Here is a 20691-nt window from a genome sequence, read left to right as displayed (position 1 = left end):
TGACCCCTAAAAATGTGTGAAGACATTGAAGACAATGGTGATCTGTGAAGAGATTCACGTTGAAGACTATGACATGAGAAGACATCGCATGAAGACTATGGATTGCGGAGACATAGTTGTTTCGTAGTTTCCTTTTCTTCTTTGTTGAGTCATAGGAACCACTATACTGTTAAGTGGGGTCCAAGTAAACAAAGTCAGAGTGACTGAAGTGATGCTCAACCAAATCCTATGTCTTCGAGCGAAGAAAATGAGAGCAAATCTTATTCAGAGCTGGATAAGTCAGTTTTACTTGTAGCCCAAGTCAAGCTGCCGCGCGTGTTTGAAATCTGACCGTTGGACACGTGTCGGTTCCTTAGTGACCCAGGGTCATTTCAGACAAATCAGGTCGGGCTGCCTCCTGGCTATAAATAGCCCACCCCCTACACCATAATTTGGTGGCTGCTCAGAGTTAGTGCACGACTTTTATCGTTTGAGAGCAACCCACCTCCGAAGCCTTTGAGAGAGAAATCCTTGCGATGACAAAGCCCTAAACACACAGAGCCAAAGAGTGTTAGGCATCACTGAAGTCTTTCTGTCTGCGTGATCTGAAGACTTATTACACTTGAGGACTGTGAATCCTTCAGCCGGTTAGATGTTGCATTTTGATGACATATGTGGCTGTTCATGATTTCCTGGCTGTTCGATATTTTGAATTTGTTAGAGTAACTAGATAAATTGCCCGCTGCGGCTTTGAATTTTATTTACTCTTCCGTATTCTAAGAATAAATGTAGCCCTATGTGGCTGTTCGATATTTATTCATGTGACCGGTCGAGATGCTTGAGACAAGTAAAACAAAAATAGCATTGATGCGAACAAATTTGTAGGTGGATGGTTAAGAGGATAATGATATCCTCCACTCATCAAATTTCAAGACATAAATTTAACATTAGTGCTTACATTTTTCTGAATTTATTTCAGGTCTTTTAACGATGTACTTTTATAGAAGGAGATGTATCTTTTTTCAACACAGTACAAACGCAATCGCTTATATACACGTACATACACTCAACCCTATAAACGTACACACACATACCCTATTCCTATGAAATGTGCATCGCCAAAAAATCCTGAAATAAATACGAGCACCAAGATTTGAATCCTGATGGGCTGGGATACCATAATCCATCTAACCATTCAATCACAAGTTGGTTCACGGAAGGAGACGTACAACTTCGTCAATTTCAAAATAATGTGCCGACTCAATCTCTTCAAGGTGCTTATACGGATATAATGTGTATGAGTGCGTACATAAAGATGAGTGTGTTTGTCCGTACCGTGTTTAAGAAAACAACTCTGTTTGGATTCCTAGGTTAGAGTTAGTTTTAGTTAGTTGGGGCTCAAATAACCCAAAAGTATCCAAACATGATGGGTTAGTTTGGATTAGTTGGATCTAACTCACCTCAAAAAACTAGCCCACACTAGAGGAGATTATTTGGGTTAGTTCTTCTGGGCCCACTAAAAAATAGTAAAAAAAATTACCTCTCCCATTCAAATAGGGTCCAAAGTAGTCAAATGATTAAGAAAGAATATTTATTGTCAATCTAACCCTACCATCCAAACATCTCTTTGTTTAGAGTTAGTTTATGATTAGTTTAGGGTTAAAATATAACTCTAACCTCTAACTTAGTTAGAGTATCCAAACAGGGACAAGGTAGGCGTGCACGGCTCAAAAATCTGGGATGGACGGAGAAGAAAGTCGGTTGAATTTTTTATGACCGGCGGGCGGCTTCCGCGAAAGTTCTCGCGCTTTTACTCCCACACTCCTGGTTTGGTCTTCTTTTTTGAGGTAATATCACTGGTGATCATACAACTTGCGTTGGATGTGCAGTTTAGTGCTAGAACTATCAAAATACGTTTTCTGGTCATACAACTTGCACTTTGGTGCAGATACGGTCATTCCCTCCATATCCGCCGCTGGCGTGGCATGCCACGTAAGTACGGGGCCACTGTCAGTGACAGAAAACGTCCTGGAGCCATCCGCGTGTGTGGTAAACTTGCACGGACCCTCCTCGGAAAATAATTATTCACGTCAAAAGTCCCTGCATACAGTGGCCCCAGCATAACCTGTTAAGTGGCCTGGTGGTCTCTCTGTTTGCAAATCACCCCGATTCCCAAATCTGTAGTCTTCCGAAAAAAGAACCCTAGGCGGGCGACGGCGGCTGCTAGCAATTTAAGTGCCAAATTCAGAGTACACGCCCTCAGTGTCAAAAAAATTCAATTTACTACAGTTTTTTTTCTTCAGAAATTCAGTTTACTACAACACACATACTTGACATAGCAATTTAAGTGCCAAATTCATAGTACACACCCTCAGTGTAAAAAAATTTAGTTTACTACAGGTTTTTTTTTTCCAGAAATTCAGTTTACTGCAGCACACATACTTGACATAGCAATTTAAGTGCCAAATTCATAGTACACGCCCTTAGTGTCAAAAAAGTCCAGTTTACTGCAGTTTTTTTTCCAGAAATTCAGAATACATACAACATTATTTGCATCTCGAAAACATCACACAATTTCAACCACATAATCCAGCCAAACAGGAGCATGTCATAAACCATAGCCAAAACAACGAATTTATCATACTTTTACACACATAAAACTGCATCCTTTCATAACCCCTTCCTAAACCCTAGGTCGATATGCGAACAGGGGAGCTTCACCGTCGTAATCTAATGGCTACAGAGGAGCTGAACCGTAGCGTGACCGAACATCTATCAAGAACCCTAAGGAGGCAGACACCGACCTAGCGCGGCACAACAAAAGACGGCGGCACAAAGAAGATGGCGGGGAGCAGAGGAAAAAAACGAGATGGCGGAGACCAACGAGGGGGCAGACGTACCATTTGACGGTGCTGCTTCCCCCGGACGTGGACGGCGCGGTTCACTCATCTCCTCCGACGACGGGCGCCGTGACGTGCCGGCTCCTCCACCTCCGCCTCCGCCTCTGTATGATCAGGACACGAAACGGTGGGGAGTCGAATTGAAGCGCCAGCGATTTTAGGGTGCCGCTCGCAAATACACACACCTGCTTGTTCCCGCCTTTGTAGGGACTTTTTTGTGCACATAGTAACAAGTTGAGGGGGGTCCGTGCAACTTTACCATGCGCGGGTGGCTCCAAGACGTTTTCTGTCACTGACAGTGGCCCCGTGCTTACGTGGCATGCCACGCCAGCGGCGCATACGGAGGGAATGATCGTATCTGCACCAAAGTGCAAGTCGTATGACCAGAAAAACGTATTTTAATAGTTTTAGCACTAAACTGCACATCCAACGCAAGTTGTATGACCACCAGTGATATTACCTCTTCTTTTTTACTAGTACGCCGCTTCACACACGCTTTTACCTCCCTCCCTTCAGTCATTCATCAACGCTCAGTCCCGTCCACACCCACCACCCCACAGCCCACAACAAACAGAGTGTGTGTTGCGTTTTCTCCGCTAACCCCTCCCAACAAAACCCTCTCCTCCGCCTTCGCAAGCAAGCCACCTCCGCCGGATTCCTCTCGCCGTCGCTATTCTTCCTCCCCTTCCCTCCGCTCGCCTCAGCGGGCCGGCGACGACGACGACCCGGACCTGCATTGATTTGTTTCGGGGTGAGGAACCCTAGCTTTTTTTTTTCTCGATTGTTTGCTCTGCGCGCCGCGAAGCAATCGGCCCACCCTTTTCCCTGTGCGATTGACGATGAATCGGAACCCGTCCAGCCCGCCGCTTTTCTCCCGGATTGCTGTTGTTGGTTGTCGTGTGGAGGAGCATTTGTGCCAGTATTTTTTTTCCTTTCCATTTCTGGGAGGTTAGGCGAGCGGGGGCGCCGATTCCTGCTTTTCCCCAAACTCGAGGGTTTCATGGAGCTCCGCTTCTGTTTTTGCTGCTGGATTTGGGGGTGTTTTTTTTTGTTTTGTTACTGAACTCTCTGCTCTGCTCTCGCTGATTTCCTCTGTTCCTGTGTGAGAGGGGTTGAAATGGATTTTTCCGTCTCCATCGTCTTATTCGTCACGAGCGCGACTGATTATTACGCGCTGATCGCGTTTAGCTAGCTTTGCCCTGATTGGTTGACACCTGTACAGATCGGTCCCAATTATTGCGCGCTGATCACATTTAGCTGACTTTGCTCTGATTGGCCACACGGATCTCCATAACTTCGTACTCGCAGCAGCTTCAAAAATTGAAGCCCCGAAAGACCATATGAAATCCATCATAGTACACAAATAATATGAGCGCCTGCGGCGTGCGGACATGATTTTGCCCAGATCTGTAAATTCTGTGGAAAATTGATAATTGTACTAGCCGATTCACATGTCCTCACATTTCACAGATCAATCACATAACATCCAGCAAGGTGAAGCCCCAATCACCACTAACTCAATGTTTTTTGGGTTACCAAAAGGATGGTAGGATAGAGTTACCATTGGAAATGTGGCGTGCCCTTTGTTTTCATGACCATTTATTACATTTAATTGTTTGATGAACTGGATTGTGTGTTTGTCCTTTGCTTGGCATGCTTGTTGCTCACTCGATCTGGTTGCTTCAGGTTAAGCAATGGCATTGTTGGACTGGATTGAGTTGTCTGATGACGAGGAGGTGACAGTCAAAGAAAAACTTCCTCCAGAAAAAGTCAAAGAAGAATTTCCTCCAACAAATGTCAAAGAAGAATTTCCTCCCACAAGAGTGAAAGAAGAACTGGATACTCATATACATGGGACAGCGCAGTTGGAAGTAGAAATTGTTGATTTAACCATAGAAGAAGCTGACGTTGAAGAGGATAGGAATGCTCACGGGAAAGGGGATGCTGCTCAGGGGGCAACAACATCACATAGACAACAGTTTCTTGCACCTCATGGACAAGGCGAGGCAGCTCAGACAGTGGTACCAAGACAAGAGTTTCTTGCTGCTGCTAATGGTGTGGAAGAGTTTCTTGTAATAGGTGATGTTGCACAAGAGGCTATGCAGTCTGGAAATCAGGATTTTGCTGCAGCAGTTGATTGCGCAGAAGAGGCCACGCATTCTGAAAATGCAGATGAAGCTGGCCCATCATTGTTTACAGAACAAGGTGCCGCGGCAGGTGATTGCGGTGAAGAGGCTATGCAGCCTGGAAATCAGGATTTTGCTGCAGCAGTTGATTGTGCAGAAGAGGCCATGCAGTCTGAAAATGCAGCTGAAGCTGGCCCATCGTCGTTTACAGAGCAAGGTGTTGCAGCAGGCGACTGCAGTGAAGAAGCTTTGCAGCCCGGAATTCAGGATTTTTCTGCAGCAGTTGATTGCGCAGAAGAGGCCATGAAGTCTGAAAATGCAGCTGAAGCTGGCCCATCATTGTTTACAGAACAAGGTGCCGCGGCAGGTGATTGCGGTGAAGAGGCTATGCAGCCTGGAAATCAGGATTTTGCTGCAGCAGTTGATTGTGCAGAAGAGGCCATGCAGTCTGAAAATGCAGCTGAAGCTGGCCCATCGTCGTTTACAGAGCAAGGTGTTGCAGCAGGCGACTGCAGTGAAGAAGCTTTGCAGCCCGGAAATCAGGATTTTGCTGCAGCAGTTGATTGTGCAGAAGAGGCCATGCAGTCTGAAAATGCAGCTGAAGCTGGCCCATCGTCGTTTACAGAGCAAGGTGTTGCAGCAGGCGACTGCAGTGAAGAAGCTTTGCAGCCCGGAAATCAGGATTTTTCTGCAGCAGTTGATTGCGCAGAAGAGGCCATGAAGTCTGAAAATGCAGCTGAAGCTGGCCCATCATTGTTTACAGAACAAGGTGCCGCGGCAGGTGATTGCGGTGAAGAGGCTATGCAGCCTGGAAATCAGGATTTTGCTGCAGCAGTTGATTGTGCAGAAGAGGCCATGCAGTCTGAAAATGCAGCTGAAGCTGGCCCATCGTCGTTTACAGAAGCAAGGTGTTGCAGCAGGCGACTGCAGTGAAGAAGCTTTGCAGCCCGGAAATCAGGATTTTTCTGCAGCAGTTGATTGCGCAGAAGAGGCCATGAAGTCTGAAAATGCAGCTGAAGCTGGCCCATCATTGTTTACAGAACAAGGTGCCACGGCAGGTGATTGCGGTGAAGAGGCTATGCAGCTTGGAAATCAGGATTTTGCTGCAGCAGTTGATTGTGCAGAAGAGGCCATGCAGTCTGAAAATGCAGCTGAAGCTGGCCCATCGTCGTTTACAGAGCAAGGTGTTGCAGCAGGCGACTGCAGTGAAGAAGCTTTGCAGCCCGGAAATCAGGATTTTTCTGCAGCAGTTGATTACGCAGAAGAGGCCATGCAGTCCGAGAATGCAGCTGAAGCTGGGCCATTATCGTCTACTGGACAAGGTGTTGTAGCAGGCGATTGCAGTGAAGAGGCTATGCAGTCTGGAAAGCAGGATTTTGTCGCAGCAGTTGATTGCGCAGAAGAGGCTATGCAGTCTGGAAATGCAGTCGAAGGTGCCCCATCATCGTTTACAGAAGGTGTAGCAGCAGGTGATTTTGCTGAAGAGGCTATGCAGTATAACCATGAAGACAAAGCTGCTGAATGCTCGTCAATGACACGACAAGCTGCTTCATCATCCTTGTCAATGACAGAACAAGGTGCTACTACATCCTCACTAAGGACAGCGCAACAGAGTCACAAGAGAGATGCATTGATAGATTCCCCTCCCATCGCAACTGTGGCGCCTTTTCCCCGGCAATTCTGGAAGGCTGGGGAGTACAAGGTTGCTTCCCGAGCTTCCATCAACAGTATGTTCTTATTCTCTTCCTAGCCTAGGACTCTATTTAACAGTCCCACCAATAAACATTGCCTGTCCCATTTAGAGTGTCCATCATGGCAGGTTGGGTGGATTCCCCTGCTTGTCCACTCCGCTCTCCCATTGGTGGACTGAAACTTGCTCACATGCAGTTCCCTGTTACATGAAAGATGGAACTGAGAATTGTGTTTACGTTAAGTAAAAAAGTTTGCTGTATTACATTTACATGTCTCAGAGTATCTACTAGTTAGATTATTATTAGTTTGCTGTATTTTTGTATAATATGGCAGAGCTGCATCCAACCTACACTGCCACTGATGCAAGAGTCCTTCATGGTTTACCTTGGCTACCAAGTTGTTTACTTTAATCTTTAGTTGGTTTATTTCATTGTTATAGTTTGGTTTATTTTCGTTGAATATATTCCACAAAATAGAGAGATGTTTCCATCTATTAAATAGTCTATTACATAAGGTGATAAGGCATCCCTAAAATTGGGAGGTTGTATCCAGAGTTCATTATGCATGAATGAATTAAGGGTCTTCTGTTTAAAGTGTTTTCCCCAGCCTCTTTCTCTGTTGTATTAACATAAAAAATAGAGGAAAACCTGCACTGGCAGGTTCAATATGGCCCCATTCAGGTAAGAGGAGCAAGCAGTGGGGAACATCTATTTATATGCGTGTTAGCATCAACAGCATCCTATCTGCATGCACATCATCTCCATTTTCTATTTGTTCTTACTTCTTACCATTTAATTTTGCAATTTGATTAGATGGCCAGAACTGCTTAAGGATTAATCCCAAGTTTCTTCACTCGAATGCTACGTCACACAAGTGGGTATTTGGTGGTACGTCGTAGTGATATCTGTAAAGCTGGCACTTCACTTCTGCTTTTGTATGTCTATGCCCCTTCTAGTGAAATCTGGACTCTAGATTGATGTATGCTTAACTCTTTTTCTACAGCTATTGCAGAACTGCTCGACAACGCTGTTGATGAGGTTTTTGCTTCAAATATATGAACACTAAATAGTATCACCTTTATCTGTGATTCTCATGCTTTATTTTGTTTCTTGATTCCTCTGTTTTGCATTGGAACGTGGAGTAGGTGCAGAACGGGGCAACCTATGTGAAAATAGATAAAATGAAATATTCTCCTGTTGGAGAGTATTCGTTAATGATACAAGGTAGCATACAGATAGATATGTACTATCAAATTGCACTGGCTATATAATTTTTATATAGTATTTTCTGTAGCTTATTTCTTGAATCCTATTTTCAAGATGATGGAGGCGGTATGAGTCCTGAGTATCTTCGACACTGTTTGAGCTTCGGATTCTCCAATAAATGCACGAATTCATCAATTGGACAATGTAATAGTTTTTGTGAACTCGCTTAAAAATGTTGATTATTCCATTGCTAAATAGTCACTGACTTGTGGTTACATTTACAGATGGAAATGGCTTCAAAACCAGCACAATGAGGCTTGGGGCAGATGCTATCATATTCAGCTGCAGAAAAGCTAATAGGTTTGTCCTACTTTAGCAATGCAGCATCTTTCCTATCCACTTTCTGACATTAGCAAATATGGGAACTTTGATTCGACACTCTAAATTATCATGATAAAATGCAATATGGAACAAATTGATTGTACTTTGTTTTTCTGTTAAACCTCCCATCCTAAAATGTACTATCAAGTTAATGCACATGAGAGCTCAGATAATAAAATTACAATCAAAGATCAGCATGCATTATAGTGGGCAAATGAAAATTTTGAGCTATATGCATAAATTATAAGATGTAAAACTCGGGTAAAATATATCGAGTGCTTCTGTCTAGGCGTCTTTTTGGGTATCTCATATTGCGATTTTTCATAGGAAATAACAACAATAGCTACTCTATCTGCAAAGATAAATATGATTTATGAAGCTACATCCATAGCCTTGAACAAAGAAAGTCTAGAATGAAGTAGAAGTGTGTTTTAAGTTTTGTGCAAAATGTCCATAAGGCATAACCCAACCATAGAATTTTCTAGATAGTACATGTGGCAGAATCTGTTCTAATAAGAGAAATCCAACGGCCAGCAACACTCGGATTTGCCACCTCTCTACTGTCGGAACGGCTTCATCCAACGGTTGTTATTCAAAGTTATTCTTCACTATAGATATAATAGATAATAGATAATAGATAGATAGAAGATATAGATAACAGATATAAAGGAGCATGATTGGATGGTTACCAAAAACTGGTTGGCGAAAATTTTGGTTAGGTACCGTCTTGCTTTGCCAATTCTCAAAAATTGGTAAAATTGGCAAGTATTGGAGTTGCCAATTTTTAGCATATAACTTATGATGTCATTGTGTTGAGCATCTTTGCTGTGTCCTGCTAACTCGCTATCCAAAGGCTTTTAGCATATAACTTGTTATGTCATTCTGTTGAGCATCTTTGCTGATGTCTTGCTAACTCGCTATCCAAACTTATCTACTATATTGTGGTAACCATTTAGTTTAATCATTGATATGGCAGCAGATTGACACGAAGTGTTGGGCTGCTCTCTTACACATTCCTCAAAGGAACCGGCTGCGATGACATATTAGTGCCAGTGGTCAGTTTATTAAACTTATTAACTTATGACACTATTAATGTAGCATCTACAGCCACATCACCATGTTTTTGTTTAGTATTTGGACAAGAGTGAACTGACATTTGTTTCCAATATAATAGCTTCTAGTTGGTAATAATGTCTTCTGAAGATTAATTAGCATGTGGAATTGTGGATGTAGGATTTTAACTGATACAGACCCTTGATACCGTGCTATTTCCTACTAAACAACTAATGCTATTTTTCTTATAGGTTGACTATGAATTTGATCCTTCATCCCGCAATTTCAAGAGGATAATGGACCGTGGTGAAAAACATTTTTCTTCCAATTTGTCCACTCTTTTGAGGTGGTCTAAATTTTCTACAGAAGATGATTTATTGAATCAAGTAAGTTACTACTCTCTCTACCTATCCAGTTAATCATTTTTTGCAATTCTGACATGACTTCCTCTTGAAAATATTTGTCCAAAACCAATTGATTGTATGTCGGTGTGCTCAGATAGTAACTGGTTACTTCTATGGTTGCTTAGTAGTGTTATACCCTAAAAGCAATATTTTCATGGTGAATATCTAGATTTCGTTTTGAAATGCAATAGCTATACAGTTTTTTTCTTCTGTATATCTGGAATGGTTTGTTTGTACAAGATTACTTCCTACTTACTCTGGTCCACATGCTGACAGTTTGAGGACATGGGATGCCATGGCACAAAAATTGTTGTATTCAACTTGTGGCTCAATGATGTGGATGAAATGGAGCTTGACTTTACAACTGACGATGAGGTGACATTTGTTTCTCTCGGCGACTCTACTCCATAGATTTCAAATTTCAGTATTCCTTGTTTTTATGATGTACTTCAAAACTAAGGATAAACATTACTTAGTTCATGCAACACTTGAAAAATATTTGATTAAAAGGCTGCATATGTTCTAATCTTATAGACATGGAAGCTGTAGTATTTGCTTTAAGAATAGAATTCTTCCACCTTTTTGTTGTTGGAAGATATATAAAATATTTACTTTTTTACTTGTATCACCTGATTGCCCCTGCCGGGCTAACAACCATCAAAGAAATTAGCTCAGTAAATGTCGAATCACTGATATTGATCGGCTTAGTTTATATCCGGAAGAGGCCCATCGGGCAGTAGTTAGGGGGCTTGGCCCACAAGTTATCTTAGGCAAGTTATCTTAGGCTAAAGTTATAAATACTCGTGTAAGACATCGTTTGAGATCAAGCAATAAGAAGAATATTATCTCCTATTGCCCGGCTCCCTGAGGAGCCGGAAACCCTAGCCGCCAACAGCCCTAACCGCCGCTGCCCTTCTCCTAGCTCGCGACGGCGCCCTGCCGCCGGCGCGCCCGTTCCTCGCCACGCCCTCCTCCATCCTTCCCTTACCACCTATGGCCTAGACCTGGTAGAGTACTTGATTCTACCAATTTGGTATCCAGAGACACCAGGCCGATCATGTCACTCCCTCCATCACCGCCGCCGTTACCATCCACCTCCGTCCAGCTCTCGCTGCCGCCGGCCACTTCCACGGCGATGACGGAGATCGCGTCCGGGACCACCGCCCCCTCCGCTCCAGCGGCCATCACCACTACGGGGGATCCGCCCCGCTCCTCTCGCCGGAGGTGTCGGGCACCCTGCGGGAGCTTGTCTAGGCGGTCAGGGGTATTACCCTCTACCTCGCCGGGAACCAGCCCCCGTCACCGAGCGCCGTCACCACCGTCTACGGACCGCCGCCGCTACAGTGGGCCGCCCCGGCCCTCCAGGCGCCCTCCGGAGGGGCGCCCCAGCCGCCGCCGCTGCTGCCGCACTACTCGGCGGCGGGACAGCCTTGGCAGCGTGGCTGGCCTCCACCGCGCCGCTGGGGGCCCGACCCAGCAGTTTCTTCTGGCGCCACCGCCGCCCCCCTCCCCCGACGCAGGCGCCGGTGCAGCAGCTCCACCCGGCGCCACCACCATCGTCAGCACCACCACCCGCGTCTCGGGCCATGGGTCGGCCCCTGCACCAGGTGCAGTTTCCACCGTCACCATCGCCGATCCCCGCGTGGGCGACCGGTTCGTCTCCGGACCCGGTATACTCCACGGCGCTGGAACACCCGACGCCCTCCCTGCGATTCGATCACCCTTCCAGCTCAGCGAACTACGCCCCGGCGCTTTCCGAACCGGCATACGCGCTGCCGGCAACTGCGGCCGCCCCCGGGCACGGCGGGCCGCCACCCCCTCGCTTCGCCAAGCTGGACTTCGCCACCTACGAGGGCACGGAGGACCCCCTCAACTGGCTCAACCAGTGCGAGCAGTTCTTTCGAGGGCAACGGACGCTCGCTTCGGATCGTACCTGGCTCGCTTCCTATCATCTAAGAGGCGCAACACAAACTTGGTACTACGCTCTCGAGCAGGACGAGGGCGGCATGCGTCCATGGGAGCGCTTCCGGGAGCTTTGTCTCCTCCGCTTTGGGCCTCCTATCCGCGGGAGCCGACTGGCGGCCCTCGGCCGTCTACCTTTCACATCTACGGTGCAGGACTACGCCGACCGCTTCCAGGCCCTGGCGTGCCACGCGCCGGGCGTCTCCGCGACCTAGCGCGCCGAGCTCTTTGTGGGCGGTTTGCCGGACCATATTCGCGTGGACGTCGAGCTCCGGGATCCCCCCGATCTCCAGACGGCCATGTACTACGCCCGCGCGTTCGAGCGCCGCGCGGTGGCCATTCAGCAAGACTCGCCGTTCCGGGCCGCTGGCTCACTACCTTCGCCGGATTCCGCACCGGGTCGGCCTGCGCAGGCTTCCGCCGCACCCCTCGCCGCGACTGCGGCGCGCCCGTTCCGCCGGCTCACCTCAGCCGAGATACTCGAGCGTCGCCGCCAAGGGTTGTGCTTCAACTGCGACGAACCCTACAAGCCCGGCCACGCCTGCCCGCGACTCTTCTACCTGGACGTTGCAGACTACATTCTGGAGGACGCCATCGCCGCCGACCTGGCCGTCCCAGATATCGAGAAGGTGTTTGACGCTGGTTGATTACCTCGAGGAGTTCAGCAAGCGCATCCCCACCCTACAGCTCGAGGACGAGCTGTTTGTGCAGGCGGGGAGAAGTGTTATGGCCGGCTTAGTTTATATCCGGAAGAGGCCCACCAGGCAGTAGTTAGGGGGCTTGGCCCACAAGTTATCTTAGGCAAGTTATCTTAGGCTAAAGTTATAAATACTCGTGTAAGACATCGTTTGAGATCAAGCAATAAGAAGAATATTATCTCCTATTGCCCGGCTCCCCGAGGAGCCGGAAACCCTAGCCGCCAACAGCCCTAACCGCCGCCGCCCTTCTCCTAGCTCGCGACGGCGCCCTGCCGCTGGCGCGCCCGTTCCTCGCCACGCCCTCCTCCATCCTTCCCTTACCACCTACGGCCTAGACCTGGTAGAGTACTTGATTCTACCATGAACCCCTTGTGACTACAATCACCACCAGTAATCCTATATACTGTTCTCATGCAGTATGGAAATGAATTATAGCTGTAACTCATTCACACTTTCACAGTGCTGCTTGCTTTACCTTTCTCCGAGTCATTTGTACAAATTTTCACTAAAGGACAACATTGTCACATGGTGGTGCAGGATATTATGATGTCAGGAGCGCCTAAGATACCAGAAGAACGCGCGAAAGTGAAAAGGTTGAATCATATGCATATTGCAAATCGCTTTCGATATTCACTTCGTGTAAGTTCCAAACACAAAATATATATCCGAGACTTACATCTGTTTCTTTGGAATGACTGACTAGCTTAAACATGACCAGGTTTATGCATCTATACTATACCTTCGTCTACCACAACACTTTAAAGTCATCTTGTGTGGACGAACTGTTGAACCTCATCATATTATAAAGGACCTCATATACCGTGAATGTATCAAATATCGACCACAAGTTGGAACAAGCATACAGGTTAGTTTGTTCTAGAAAACTTAGTTTAGAACTGATCTCAGCTGTACATCTACTAACATTATGCACATCTTTTCTAATACTAAAATGGTAGTTTTGCAGAGCAACTTAACTACCAGCTGTACTATTTTGTATTCCCTGCGTTTACTATTATAAGATGTCCTGACTTTTTTCTGAATCGGATGTATATAGACGCATTTTAGTGTGTTTGTTCACTCATTTCAGTCCGTATATAGTCCATATTGAAATATCCAAAACATCTTATAATAGTGAACGGAGGGAGTACTTGTATTGGGCATTGATATGATCTCCAGTATGCATATTTGACTATGACTTATTCTATTACATTGTTAATAAACTTATCAAATATGATGTGACGAAAAATATTTTATGACAAGTCTGGTAATAACACTTGCACTTCACAAGTTCTTTCAGAAACATTTGCATGCAAAAATCCAAATATTTTGGTTACACTGGTGGCCAAAGTTGTAAATGGTGACTGCATGCGTTCTAAAACGACTTTTAAGCTCATGAGTAACTGCAACATCATTCTTTTTAAGTAGTGAGCATTTCATTGGTCATTCTAGACATTGCTCAGGGAACTTTATTTGAAATATAGATTGCACCCATCTAAGTACAATTATTTTGGATGATTGGAAAGTATGTAGTGCACCTAATGCATCTGTTTTGAATCAGGTTGATGTCATTACTTCAATTGGCTTCTTAAAAGGAGCTCCACACCTGGATATCTATGGATTTAATGTCTACCATAGGAACCGTCTTATTCTGGTAAAATAAGTTCATCCACATGTACTACTGCTTTTAAATTTGTCATATGTTGCATAGTATTTGTTCTTGTAAGTTGTTTCAGGAAACAAGAAATTTGTATAATAATAATGCAATTGCTAAGTAGAAGCATTACAAAAGCACAGACTCCAGATTAGTTACTATATGGACGATATTAATGTCCAATACAGATTAGTTGAGAACTTACTAGAGGGGCTGATTACAATGAGGGTACACCTTAAAGGATCCTCATTGCGGGACTTTCCTTTCAGGCGGGTTTTATAGATGTTCGTTTAAACCATATAGGGTGTTTAGATGATCCCTCTTTTATCTAGGGTGATTTCATCATCTTTGTTATAATGTGTTTCCTTGTTACCAAAATTTCCTTCCAGATGGATATTCTGAATTTCTGATATTGCAAATTAAAAAAATGTTATTCACCGTGGTAGTTCAGCCACCTTCTCTAACTTATGCTTTTCAGCATGCAAAATACTAGCATGTCATATTATTTTAATCTATTAGTTTCTTTGTTCAGCCATTTTGGGCTGCAGGCTCTGAGAGAGGTCGAGGCAGAGGCATTGCTGGTATGAATTCCTATTGCAGTTTTTAGTTTGTTGCTGGGTTTCGCTATAATTTCAGTACCAGAGTATTTTTAGTGTTGAATAAAACATTATTTCCTAGGGGTTTTGGAGGCGAACTTCATACGACCTACACATGATAAGCAAGATTTTGAGAAGACGGAACTTTTTCAGAGACTTGAGACGAGATTAAAAGACATGACAATGGAGTATTGGTAAGTTCTGAAAGTGCTTACAGCTGTATTCCCAGCCTTTGGTCATTTACAGATATATTTACATTACATTCACCTTCCAGCCAGATGCACACTTCCCTTTTCTTTTACTGCATGCATGCTCTGATATCTTCCTATCATTCTTATATATGTACTGTTATTTTCTTGGAAAAAATATGACTACTATAACCACCATCTATTTGTGGCAGGAGGCACCATGCTCATTTGATTGGCTACCAGCCAGTCACAAAATCTCTTCCTCCAGCATATTATACATCTATTGCTGCTACCAATGACAGCTCAGTAGCCCAAGCTACAGCAACAACTTATGCCAGGAACTCAAGAGCCAAGGCATCTGGAGTGTTGAACTCCCGTTTCAATGGAGGTAACTCATTAAATCCTTTGCACGTTGGTGCCTTGAGGGATCAAATGGACTATGGTGCATGTTCTTTAGCAAGGAGAAATATGAGGACTTCATTATATATGCCAAGCACACCCCAGCAAACTGGTTGGTTTCAGATATCTTTCGCCCCCTTCAATGAATCCCCTTGATATTTTTCTGATTAGTTTACTCCAAGCAGAACTGTGCAAAAGAAGAAACTCTGGCTCGATGATTGAAATGAGGGCCCAAAAAAGGCACAACACGAATGGCGATGCTGACCACGTTGGAAGCGTCAATGTTGTTGAGGTTAGAAATCTGTTAGGAGTACTTTTATGGTAATAAATAGTTTTAACTTTTTGATTGCATTTTTTGTAGATAGGAGAGGAAAGGAGCAGTCTCTTACTTTGTCAGAACATGATGCTAAAGGCCGAGTGAGTAATGAAATCTTTCTTAGCATGATTTTAGCTTTTGTTTATTCCACTTTGAGTTCTATGGGTTACATATACCACATTTGAAACAACAATCACCATTATTTGCATATTTAATTTTACACCTATTATAATGTATGAATTAATGGGTTACATATACCACATTTGAAACAACAACCGGCTAATGATATTAGTGTGACCATTAGGATGCTTCATTAACTGAATCCCAATGAAAGAATGACGATAGCATAGGTAAGCAAACGGTTTGGTATCATTAGCCGGTTTATCATATGAATTAATCTATAATTCTCTAAGTATGAGACGTGAAACCAATTTTCATCATTAAGTAACATAATCACAAGAGCAAGCATGATTTGGAAAGGTAACGTGACAGACACTTGTTATTTGTCATTGGGAAACAACTTGGGACGCTTGGGAATGAAAAATTGACTGGATTTACTCACCCATGATTTGACCAGACTACTTGGGAGATCCCTTAAGGCATGGATAAGTTCCATAGGGCAAGGCAAAGACAAACCAAATAACGGCATAAATTGCTAAGCCGTAGGCATAGTTTGGTAAAGAAGGGTATAATCAAACACGCATGCTTAAATTTTCTACCATTAAGTTTTAGCATTGCTTCTTAGTTGATCCTTTTTTTCGATGGCTGTTTAGAACATTGAGTGACCACACACAGAAGTGATTACTCTAGTCAACTGGAACAAAAAGTTGATATTTGATGCAAAAGGATCTGGTCCTTTGTTGATTATGGCTTAGTACTGTTGGATATTAGTGCTCTATAATAGTACGTTATCTCATGTAGGTAACCTATGGTTGGGTCATCTCATCTTTCGTTCATCCGTATAATAACAGTTACAAGTTGACAGGCAACTTTGAATATATGTCTAAAATGGACGTAGATAACTAAACTGGGCATGATAACACATTATAGGGACCAAAAGTACAGTTCATTGTTATACACTGGGTCAGCTAAAGCTTGTAAAACTGGATTCATTTTTCTTTCTTGATAGACCTGCGCTTTTCTCTCTAGGATGCTGTATATTCACATACTTCTGTGGCAGTAGTTTGCTCTGTTTAGTTTCAGCAATGATCCGCACGATAAAGTGTAGTTAAGGGCTGATTGTTTGATCTACTGGACGTGGGTTGTGGACTGTAGAGGCGCTTCTTTTAGTACGTAGTTTGTATCACAGAGATGGTAAAAAAATATACAAGTATGCCATCCCTGCAATTTCCTTTTTGCTGGGTCCATGCACTTTCTTTTAGATTCACAAGGTAAAATAGTTTGTATATGTTTTGTTCATTGTTTGTAAACCATGTGTAATGATTGTTGCCAAAAAAATGCCGAGAAGGTGTTCTGAGCTGGAGGCGGCCGGGCAGACTCTCCGAAGCAAGGTAAGTTGCTGGTAAAATGCAGTTTTTCATACTTTTTGCGGGGAGGTAAAATGTACTCGTATCTAGAAGTAAAAAAGTAAAAAATTACCTACTTAGATGGCTCTGGTGTTTTGAATGTTGGAAATGGAGGCACCTGATCCTCTTAGATTCCAAAAGGCTGACGTGCTCAATCGCCACTGAACAGGCGGACAGGTTGATGGGTGAACTCCGCGAGTGGCAACGGAAGCGGAGGAGCCTGACGGACGAGTTGGAGTTCTACAACGGCCTCAGCGCGATACAGCGCAGGATCCCCATCGCCAGCACCTCCTCCATGGGAGTGGGATGGATCTGACTGAATGGCATGACTGACAGACACCACACCGGCAGCGGAAGTCCATAACTACGTACTAATACTACTAACCCAACCTATGGAGCGGTTTAAGCGGGAGTTTGACCCCTCGGGATGGTGGTAGAACCAAGGCACCTGCAGTAAGTAGATGTATGGTTTGGCACTAGGTGCATGGTAAGTAACATCAGACGTTTTATGTAGGAAGAAACCTCCTTTACGGTAGCGGTGGCGGGTCAATAACTGAATACACACGTAAACTAAAAACAACTCTCCCTCTAAATATGATGCTACTGCATAAACTGTAGCGGTGCACATGAATCAACTAGTTAAACTGTTTGGGAGGAAATAAAAAAAGGAGAAGAGAGGACCAGCTTAACCAGCGAACGTTTGCTGGGGAGCATGGCAAATTTTGTTGTCAGCGGGTTGCAGTTTTCGTCAGTGAGGATGGCAAATCCGTCTAGTTCCTTTTTTCTAGGATTTGTCCTGCTTCTTGAAAGAATTTGCCATCCTTGCGACTACATAAATTGCTACAAAAATTGTTCGTTTTGCCATGACCTTCGAGAGAACATCAGCACAGTAATATTACCGAAAATTAATGGGTGGTTATTTTGTTTCGAAGGAGATTTTGACCGTTGTGCTCAAGAAATCTCTGCAGCCTTAGAGTTCTCCTTTTCACGAGTAGAAAATCCTTGCCGTGTCCTGTACAGTAACACGGGCGGACGGGCTCACGGGACCGTGTGGTGTAGTGTGGACTGTTCCGACTGAGGACCGCTATGAACCCTCAAATTATCAATCTTTATTTCTTTTTTCTCGTGATGGAAAATTGCAGCCGTCCATGCAAACGGCATACTCAAACAAATTATTGGGCGTGTGAAGGGACGTGACGGGAAGCAAAGCAGCTGTCAAGAAAATTGCACGTGCCTTTGAGAGATTTTCTTTTTGAGGGAGTTTTTTCTTTTCTTTTTAAGACACCTTACCGATTCTTCATCTTCTTCACTTTTGCCTTAGGGCATCTCCAACAGGCTGCATGTTAGTCTTGTTGGTAAAATGTCCATGTCATCAACCAACAAGTTATCATACAACTACTCCAATGGGTTGTATGTAAACTATTCAATAGATGGTGAGATAATAAATATGATTGCTCTCTATTTCACCTTGAAGCTTGTACAAAGATTGTTGGTTAATCTACATACAACTTTGCTCTCTTTCCGTATTTAATACATGCCACATTATCATTATGTTCTAGGTGGCAAATTTACCAACACCTATCTCACAACTGTTGAAGATGCCCTTAGAAAGATACCCTTGTCACGGTTTTCGTGGGAAAGCTTTCACTTGCCCCTTCTTCCTTCGCATGCACGCCATTGGTTATGCTAACGCTACACTTTCCTAGTGGGCGATCGATTGGTTTCCGTAATCTCTTGTTTTCCGAGTCAGTTCCTTTTCTCGTTGTGCAAGCATCTTTGTACCGTGTAAACTTTTTTCCAGATTATTATAAGCTTTGTTGCACAAGACTCTGGCCCTTGTTTCTTGAGACGGATAAGTTGGATAAGTTCAGGGCCTGCTCCGCAAATCCTATCTACTCCTTCCGTCTCAAAATAAGTGTCTCAACCTACATATGGTATATGTATTATTCAAATCTCATTGAGTTATATGACTGAGCAGTTTAATGCCAAGATAGCAGAGGGATAATAATAAACATAGGTATAGTTGTGCTAGTTTTTTTTTTGACATGTAGTTGTGCTAGTTGTTGTTAGTGTTTGAAACTTCTGCATTTTCGGTGCTTGTTTTTCCTGTATGTGTGTGCATGCGTGCGCAATAAACCGGTGCGTTTCCGCCGGGTTCTTTTTTTTTTGCGAGAAAACTTCCGATCTATTCATCACCGGGTTCCTAACAATCCATCTGAACTAGCAGATGCAGTCTGAAGCTCTGAATACGCTTCAGGCTTGCCATGTTAAAGGGGTTGCTACGCACGTAGACCGTGTTTAGCATTTGTGTTTTTCTCGTATGATTGTTGGCAAAAAGAAAGCATCGGCTGTTTTTTGTCTCAAAATTACACGTGCGGCACAGCGACTCAAGCTCTCCTGGAGAAAAGAAAAATATCTGAACGAAACGAATCACAATCGCAGCGATATGTTTGTCTCTTTGTTCTTCCACTGTACTCATATTATGGGTGGCTGCGAATGCTCCATTTTTTATATTTTAAAATGAAAACTTTCGCTCTTTCAGGCCTCAGCCTCTGCAGAAAATAATAAAAGAAGTCACACGTGATCCTGCCTGCGAGCTCACTGCATATCTCGTTCGCCAGAGATTTTTTTCACCTCGCAGCCCGCACCGAGAAGCCTGCACGCGTCCCCCATGCACGCCACGCGGGCAAACTGTACGTCTGGTCCACATGTCAGGAACTTGGTGGCAGCATACGTGGTGGTCTAGCGTTGGCCCTCGAGATCCCAGCTTGGCCCCGGCTCTGCCGGCGGTTGGATCTCGTGAAGCTTTTGCTTTGCCTCTCCGATGCTTCTCGTTGCGGGGAGCAGAGCTTGTACGAAGAGAAAAGACGTGCTCCCCAAAAAACCTCAAATTTGGGGATGGTTTTGGCAGTCTATCATCTTCTAGTCCTGGAAATCTTCTATCTTCTAGTTGATTGGGAAAATATCCAGTGATACCAACACTAACATGCTTCCATCCTGCAAAGTTGAAGATTTCAAATCAAAACATTCCAAAATATTTTTGAAACAAATCATGGACGTTCACAACACATATTTCGACAACCCCTAAAAAATCCGGATAAAAATTTGAAATACACATGAAGAACCAAAAAAGACAAATTCAGATATGAATAGTGTCATTTCAGCTTTAGTCTTCTTTTGACACTATTCATGACACATTTCTCCTTTTTTGTTTCTCAATGTATATTTCAAATTTTGATCTGAACTTTTAGGGGCTATCTAAACATGTGTTGTGAACATGCATGATTTTTTTAGAACTTTTTGTAGTGTTTAAATTTAAAGAATTTAAATCAGTAGCACGGGAGCATTTGTGGGTGATATCACCTAATACTTCCCCCTAGTTGATAACCTTCTAGTAGCCAAAAAGAAATTTGGTAGGATCACAATAAATTTCTTTTGGGAGTTAATGTTGTGTTTGGTTGAGCTGTTGATTCCGAAAAGGCTGCTGTGAAAATGCTGCCATGGAAAAGTTGTAGGCTGTTTGGTTAAAACAACTGTGAGACTGTAGATTTGGTTGTAAAATGTGTAATACCCATGAGGCCTGAGTAAATATGTTTATATGCTAATTAACCTTAA

The 20691-nt window shown here is 43.9% G+C and overlaps 1 protein-coding gene across 3 annotated transcripts; it reads left to right on the top strand.

Moving 5' to 3' along the window:
- Nucleotides 1-5586: 5586 nt before the first annotated feature.
- LOC125520583 (protein MICRORCHIDIA 6-like) lies at nt 5587-17796 on the top strand. 3 transcript variants are annotated; one of them, XM_048685538.1, is made up of 19 exons: nt 5587-6732; nt 7510-7584; nt 7700-7734; nt 7848-7920; nt 8017-8106; nt 8187-8262; nt 9260-9338; nt 9588-9722; nt 10017-10115; nt 12938-13039; nt 13119-13265; nt 13959-14051; nt 14584-14632; nt 14730-14841; nt 15048-15346; nt 15420-15526; nt 15596-15651; nt 17019-17061; nt 17246-17796. In XM_048685538.1, the coding sequence occupies exons 1-19, from the start codon at nt 5736-5738 to the stop codon at nt 17390-17392; spliced, it is 2814 nt and encodes a 937-aa protein (XP_048541495.1). In that variant the 5' UTR covers nt 5587-5735; the 3' UTR covers nt 17393-17796. The 3 variants fall into 3 exon arrangements, with proteins under 3 accessions (XP_048541495.1, XP_048541494.1, XP_048541493.1); XM_048685537.1 differs by having other exon boundaries at nt 7842-7920; nt 9263-9338; XM_048685536.1 differs by having other exon boundaries at nt 7842-7920.
- Nucleotides 17797-20691: the final 2895 nt, after the last annotated feature.

The sequence above is a fragment of the Triticum urartu genome, chromosome 7 (assembly GCF_003073215.2).
Source record: "Triticum urartu cultivar G1812 chromosome 7, Tu2.1, whole genome shotgun sequence".
NCBI classification, from domain to species: Eukaryota; Viridiplantae; Streptophyta; class Magnoliopsida; order Poales; family Poaceae; genus Triticum; species Triticum urartu.
Note: the sequence above shows the minus strand (reverse complement) of the source record. Positions and strands in the feature narration are given on the sequence as shown.

Bases quoted from the DNA above. Each gene is read 5' to 3' on its own strand.
- LOC125520583 (XM_048685536.1), top strand. From the start codon at position 5,736: ATGCAGCTGAAGCTGGCCCATCATTGTTTACAGAACAAGGTGCCGCGG. The intron at 14,633-14,729 runs GTATGAATTCCT...ATTATTTCCTAG, and splicing joins TCGAGGCAGAGGCATTGCTG to GGGTTTTGGAGGCGAACTTC. The intron at 15,347-15,419 runs GTTGGTTTCAGA...TACTCCAAGCAG, and splicing joins AAGCACACCCCAGCAAACTG to AACTGTGCAAAAGAAGAAAC.